The sequence below is a fragment of the Borostomias antarcticus genome (assembly GCF_949987555.1).
Source record: "Borostomias antarcticus genome assembly, chromosome: 35".
NCBI classification, from domain to species: Eukaryota; Metazoa; Chordata; class Actinopteri; order Stomiiformes; family Stomiidae; genus Borostomias; species Borostomias antarcticus.
The window spans coordinates 1823360-1830859 of NC_140268.1; the positions used below are offsets into that span (position 1 = coordinate 1823360).

General features: G+C 51.4%; 1 protein-coding gene across 1 annotated transcript in view; it reads right to left on the bottom strand.

Annotated features, from left to right (window-relative positions):
* Window positions 1–2954: 2954 nt before the first annotated feature.
* Window positions 2955–7500, bottom strand: part of LOC311327963 (multidrug resistance-associated protein 1-like) — a 35345-nt gene continuing 30799 nt past the window's right edge. The window contains exons 26-30 of the mRNA XM_084461073.1: window positions 7024–7170; window positions 5932–6090; window positions 5664–5830; window positions 5044–5238; window positions 2955–4083 (exon numbers count right to left, since the gene is read on the bottom strand). Of these exons, the coding sequence (XP_084317199.1) occupies window positions 3975–4083; window positions 5044–5238; window positions 5664–5830; window positions 5932–6090; window positions 7024–7170 (777 nt within the window). The 3' untranslated portion in view covers window positions 2955–3974. The remainder of the gene's footprint in view (window positions 4084–5043; window positions 5239–5663; window positions 5831–5931; window positions 6091–7023; window positions 7171–7500) is intronic.

Below are 7500 nucleotides of genomic sequence, written 5' to 3' on the forward strand. Positions count from 1 at the left end.
ACTCGCTGCCTTCATACGTCACGAACAACTTCACGGGTCACCTGGACGACAGCAACACGGACCGCATCATCATCAGCATGCGCCAGGGCCTGGAGGTGGATAGAGTCTACGTGACGCAGCATGATGACCTGATGACGAGCTTCGATCCTGACCACACCTTCCGCATCACCAGAGGTCTGCTCAGGTCCATCCGCGGAATGACCGGTCTGGATGACTTCCTGGAAGAGGCGGGCTATGTCACAGAGATCTGACCAATCACACATCTCTATGAGAGCTCCAGTCCCACCCCACAGGAAAGTGGAGGATTTTGGAACTGCACTATATTGTAGACTACTGTTGACTCGTTGTCTTTTATTATTGTCCTTATTCAGATCTGCGTTGTTTCGATTTCAATAAAAGACGGCACCCAATGTCTCACAAATACCACACAGTCCAGTGTCCCTTTTCTGATGTATTCCAAATGAATCTCTCCAACACGGGATTTGAGCGACAATCAAAAGCTGTTTTATTACAGAAGGTACCCCTCTACCCCTCCCTCCCTCCCTCCATCCCTCCACCCCTCTACCCCTCCCTCCCTCCCTCCCTCCACCCCTCTACCCCTCCCTCCCTCCATCCCTCCACCCCTCTACCCCTCCATCCCTCCACCCCTCCACCAAGGCTCATGAAAATCAGTCTAGTAGTTTTTGTGTAATCCTGCTAACAACCAACCAATAAATAAACCAACCAATAAATAAAGAGAGAAAAGAGAAAGAGAGGGGAGAGGAGGGAGGACAAGAAGAAGACGGGATGGAGACAGAGGACGACAGCCAGACTGATCCCAACAACCAGGAGACGTCCATGGAGGACCCGTCCCCCGTTCCCCAGACGGAGCTCCCTGTCCTGGGCTCGGCCCCCGGCCGCGCCCTCCCGGAGCAACAGGATGAGGCTGGGATGCTGCAGTTCCCTCTGGACGCTGCAGGGGGCGCTGTTCTTGCCAGCATCACGCTGATGACTCTGGGCCGGCTCTCTGTGTCCGTGGGCATCCCAAAACACATCATGGTGGTGGACAGCAACAAGGTGGACAGGGACGCCGTCCAGAAGAGGTGACACACACACACACACACACACACCCTTCAACATAGGTACACACACACACACACACACACACACACACACACACACACACACCCATATCAACATGGCAATATTGCTTCTTTGCAAGAATGTTGAATTATTATACAAGATGGAAAACCTCTCTCTCCCTCTCTCTGTCTCTCTTTCTATTTCAATTGATCTCTCTTTCTTTAGGAGGTACCATGGCTCGACCTCGAACTCTGAACAGCATGGCTGACCTGCTAGATTCTGGCTTCGGCCGTCCGTGCCCCAGACACGGCCTGCAGCTCCTGTACTGGTTTGCCACAGAGGTCATCGACTTTGACCATGACAATGAGATGCAGACCGACTTCGACCCGACCACAGGAGAGTTTGGCTTCCATCCCTTCCACAACGAGTGGGACGACAACAGCGGCAGCCAGCTGCTGCCCCAGAGGGGTTACCCGTACTACGAGGTGGGTAACCTGCACGCCTCCGACTCGCTGCCTTCATACGTCACGAACAACTTCACGGGTCACCTGGACGACAGCAACACGGACCGCATCATCATCAGCATGCGCCAGGGCCTGGAGGTGGATAGAGTCTACGTGACGCAGCATGATGACCTGATGACGAGCTTCGATCCTGACAACACCTTCCGCATCACCAGAGGTCTGCTCAGGTCCATCTGCAGAATGACCGGTCTGGATGACTTCCTGGAAGAGGCGGGCTATGTCACAGAGATCTGACCAATCACACATCTCTATGAGAGCTCCAGTCCCACCCCCAGGAAGTGTGATGTCACTGTGGTTAATGTTTCGCCTGTGCAACGCCCGCAGGAAAGTGGAGGATTTTGGTACTACTGCACTATATTGTAGACTACTGTTGACTCGTTGTCTTTTATTATTGTCCTTATTCAGATCTGCGTTGTTTCGATTTCAATAAAAGACGGCACCCAATGTCTCACAAATACCACACAGTCCAGTGTCCCTTTTCTGATGTATTCCAAATGAATCTCTCCAACACGGGATTTGAGCAACAATCAAAAGCTGTTTTATTACAGAAGGTACCCCTCCACCCCTCTACCCCTCCATCCCTCTACCCCTCCCTCCCTCCATCCCTCTACCCCTCTACCCCTCCCTCCCTCCACCCCTCTACCCCTCCCTCCCTCCACCCCTCTACCCCTCCCTCCCTCCATCCCTCCACCCCTCCACCAAGGCTCATGAAAATCAGTCTAGTAGTTTTTGTGTAATCCTGCTAACAAACAACCAATAAATAAACCAACCAATAAATAAATAAACCAATACATGCCAATGAAAACATTACCTCTCGCCCTACGCTTTCGCTGGGGCAGAGGTAACAATGGATAGAGGATCTCACGTAAGTAAACAACAACTTTATTTATTTTGCTCTTTAAATAAGTCACAGTACAGTAATGACCTATTCTGATAGATGCAATGGATGTAAATTCTGTTTCAATTCCATAAATTCAGAATTTCAGTTTTAATGAACTGATTCCATTTTTGGAATTAGGGCGTTTTCTAATTATTTTGGAACTGATTGAAAAGTAGAAGAATCAAAGATTCGTAGCAAAAGACCAAACACAGTAATACTCTACTATACTGTAACCGTTGTGGAGTAATAAAATGTCAGACCGTGATGAGGCTGAAGCACTCTGTAGATGGCAGATGCTTACATGTACCTATATCTGTGTACTGTGCATAGGTAATACAGAAATTATATTATTTCATTATTTTATATTAATTATTTCAGAATACACAAGTAACTATGTACAGTAAATACAGTATTAACTTTTAAAAAGTCTATAATCGAGTCTTCACCTTCTGTTGCTTTACAGTCTGGATTTAAAATGGATTCCATCAAACATTTTACACCTTTATTTACACATTAGCACCTCCAACTTCCAAGTGAGGAAAATCGAGTTACTTGTGTGAAACAAATAGAACTATCTTAGTTAGATGAATGTGGATAAGCAAGCAAAGGTGTCCATTTTAAAAGAATGAGTGTAGATGTATAGGCACGCTATGCTCTGTAAAAAATAATACTATGTTTTTTTTATTGTTAACGTTTTACCCTGGGTTAGGACAGACATATCGTCTTTTTAAATGTTTTTAATTAAAGGTCTGTGATACTTTGTTATTTTCCTATCAAACATCATGTCAAATATCATGTCAGACATCATGTCAAATATCATGTTAAACATCATGTCAAATATCATGTCAAATATCATGTCAAACATCATGTCAAACATGTCAAACATCATGTCAAACATCATGTCAAACATCATGTCAAATATCATGTCAAACATCATGTCAAATATCATGTCAAACATCATGTCAAATATGTCAAACATCATGTCAAACATGTCAAATATCATGTCAAACATCATGTCAAACATGTCAAATATCATGTCAAACATCATGTCAAACATCATGTCAAACATCATGTCATTCTCAGTATCAGATACTGAGAGAATGATCCCCCATGATTCCTACAGCTTCCTCTGTGCAATTTGCTATTATATTTTTACGTATCATAATTGTCCATGAATACAAAACCACGCCAAGGAAATACAGTATTTTACACATCTCTCCCAGATGAGTCCCTTCTGAGAGGATGAGGATGATGAGAAGGCTGCTCAGACCTGCATCTTGTAGCATGTGTGTAGACAGACAGACAGACAGACAGACAGACAGACAGACAGACAGACAGACAGACAGACAGACAGACAAACAGACGGACGGTGGAATAAACCCAGTTGATGTGTCTCTGGTCTTAAGCGCCCTCATGACTCCTCCCGTTCAGCCGTCTGGGTCCTGGTGGTCCTGGGCGTGGGTGACTGAGGGTCTGCCTGACTTCAAAGCCCCCTGTCTGGGGGAGGCTCACACCAGGCCGGCCTCCCGGCACATGCGGTAGAACTGATTGCGTTGAGAGAGGAGGTTGGAGGGGGAGTCCATCTCTACGATGTAGCCTCTGTCCATCACGATCACCCTGGAGAGAGAGAGGGCAGATTAGCATCAAGTTGTGTGTCTGTGTGTGTTTGATGTTGTTACATGTCTCTCATTTTGTTCATATCACTGTACATGCTCCCATGTTTGTTTGGGAGTTTTTGATATCTTTCAATCTGGGGGCGGCTGTAGCTCAGTTGGTAGAGCGGGTCGCTCAATGATCGAAGGGTCAGTGGTTCGAATCCCAGCTTCGACTGTCCACATGTCGAAGTGTCCTTGAGCAAGACACCTAACCCCAAATTGCTCCCAATGAGCAGGTTAGCACCTTGCATGGCAGCTGCCGCCATTGGTGTGTGAATGTGTGTGTGAATGGGTGAATGAGAGGCCATTGTAAAGCGCTTTGAATGCCTCTAAGGTGGAAAAGCACTATATGTGTGTGTGTGTGTGTGTGTGTGTGTGTGTGTGTGTGTGTGTGTGTGTGTGTGTGTGTGTGTGTGTGTGTGTGTGTGTGTAGGTCAGTCACCTGGTGTAGTGTGTGTGTGTGTGTGTGTGTGTGTGTGTGTGTGTGTGTGTGTAGGTCAGTCACCTGGTGTAGTGTGTGTGTGTGTGTGTGTGTGTGTGTGTGTGTGTGTGTGTGTGTGTGTGTGTGTGTAGGTCAGTCACCTGGTGTAGTGTGTGTGTGTGTGTGTGTAGGTCAGTCACCTGGTGTAGTGTGTGTGTGTGTGTGTGTGTGTGTGTGTGTGTGTGTAGGTCAGTCACCTGGTGTAGTGTGTGTGTGTGTGTGTGTGTGTGTGTGTGTGTGTGTGTGTGTGTGTAGGTCAGTCACCTGGTGTAGTGTGTGTGTGTGTGTGTGTGTGTGTGTGTGTGTGTGTGTGTGTGTGTGTGTAGGTCAGTCACCTGGTGTAGTGTGTGTGTGTGTGTGTGTGTGTGTGTAGGTCAGTCACCTGGTGTAGTGTGTGTGTGTGTGTGTGTGTGTGTGTGTGTGTGTGTGTAGGTCAGTCACCTGGTGTAGTCCATGATGGTGTTGAGCCTGTGAGCGATGGTGAGGACGGTGCAGTCCTCAAACTGGGTCCGGATGGTGGACTGGATCAGGTTGTCCGTCTCCAGGTCCACAGCAGCCGTGGCCTCGTCCAGAACCAGGATCTTGGTCTTCCTCAGCAGAGCTCTGGCCAGACACACCAGCTGGCGCTGACCCAGACTGGACCCGGGGGAGATGGAGGTACAGGGTCATGATGGAGGTGTGTGTGGCTCTGCAGACTCATGTAGGCTGGGTTAGGGTTAGGGTGAGGGTTAGGGTCAGGGTTAGGGTCAGGGTTAGGCTGGGTCAGGGTTAGGGTTAGGCTGGGTCAGGGTTAGGGTCAGGGTTAGGCTGGGTCAGGGTTAGGGTTAGGCTGGGTTAGGGTTAGGCTGGGTTAGGGTTAGGGTGAGGGTGAGGGTGAGGGTGAGGGTGAGGGTGAGGGTGAGGGTGAGGGTTAGGGTCAGGGTCAGGGTCAGGGTTAGGGTCAGGGTCAGGGTTAGGGTTAGGGTCAGGGTCAGGGTCAGGGTCAGGGTCAGGGTCAGGGTCAGGGTTAGGGTCAGGGTCAGGGTTAGGGTCAGGGTCAGGGTCAGGGTCAGGGTCTCTACCTCAGGTTCTCTCCCCCCTCAGAGCACTCGTGGTCCAGCTTGTCCGGCAGGCCCGACACAAAGCTCTTGAGGTGGCTCAGCTCCAGGGCTCTCCACACCTCCTCGTCAGAGTAACCATCGAAGGGGTCCAGATTCATCCTCAGAGACCCAGAGAACAGAACCGGGTCCTGGGGAGGAGAAATAGAGCGTCAGTGAGACAGTGAGAAACACTGTGTGTGTGTGTGTGTGTGTGTGTGTGTGTGTGTGTGTGTGTGTGTGTGTATTCTACCTGAGGGATAATGGTGATCCTGGATCGGAGTTCATGCAGGCCAATCTGAGCAATGTTGATCCCATCAATGTAGATTTCTCCCTTTGCTGCCTCCAGGATCCGGAAGATTCCCAACGCCAAGGAGGACTTCCCAGCTCCCGTCCTTCCAACTATCCCCACCTAGGGGGCGCCAGAGGACCAGGAAATACGGAAGGGGATCATTTTCAGACACATTTAACCCGTCGCTCAAACTAGTGGGAAAGATGGAGGAGGAGGTCACTTCAACAGATGTTTGTATTGGACCTCTTTGATTCTTTGAGAGCATTTTTTATTATTGAACCTAAATAGGCCACAATATTATGATTAGCTTTATTTTATAATGGTTAAATTTTAATACCACAATAAAACCCCCCCTCTCCACCTCTCCCCCCATCTCCCACTCTCCCCCCATCTCCCCCCCTCCCCCTCTCCCCCCATCTCCCCCCCTCCCCCTCTCCCCCCATCTCCACCCCTCCCCCTCTCCCCCTCTCCCCCCATCTCCCCCCCTCCCCCTCTCCCCCTCTCCCCCCATCTCCCCCCCTCCCCCTCTCCCCCTCTCCACCTCTCCCCCCATCTCACCCCTCCCCCTCTCCCCCCATCTCCCCCTCTCCCCCCCTCTCCCCCCATCTCCCCCCCTCTCCCCCCCATCTCCCCCCCTCTCCCCCCATCTCCCCCCATCTCCCCCCCTCTCCCCCCCATCTCCCCCCCTCTCCCTCTCCCCCTCCCCCTCTCCCCCCATCTCCCCCTCTCCCCCCCTCTCCCCCTCTCCCCCCATCTCCCCCCCTCTCCCCCCCATCTCCCCCCCTCTCCCTCTCCCCCTCCCCCTCTCCCCCCATCTCCCCCTCTCCCCCCATCTCCCCCCCTCCCCCTCTCCCTCTCCCCCCATCTCCCCCTCTCCCCCCATCTCCCCCCCTCCCCCTCTCCCCCCCTCTCCCCCCCATCTCCCCCCCTCTCCCTCTCCCCCCATCTCCCCCCCCTCCCCCCCCTCCCCCTCTCCCCCCATCTCCCCCTCTCCCCCCATCTCCCCCTCTCTCCCCCCATCTCCCCCCTCCCCCTCTCCCCCTCTCTGCTGACCTTCTCTCGGTCCCGGATGCTGAGGCTGACCCGTTTGAGGGCCCAGTCCAGGCCCTTGCGGTACTGAAGGCCATAATCCTCGATCTCCATGGTTCCTGCGGCGGGCCAGTCCAGGGGCAGCCCGCTGCCCTCGATGGTCCAGGGAGCCTGGGAAGAGGGTCCGAACAGAACCAGAGCCCGTCAGAACCACGGGAAGCTGGACAAGGTCTGAGTGTTGATTGATAGTCATCATGGCGGCCATTGCTAGTGATGATGCCAGTTATGGTGTCTTTGATTCTTTCAAACCAGGATCTTCACATCCTGTTCCCCGGTGTACCACCCAGATAGCAAGCGGATGTGTAATGATTCTGGGCCATATATGGGCCGGAACTAAGCCACAAGGGCCAGATCTGGCCTGTATATGGCCCAGATCCGCTTGCTATCTGGGCAGTGCTGTGCGCGCCCCAAAATCTACATTAAACACGTGTCTTTTTCATC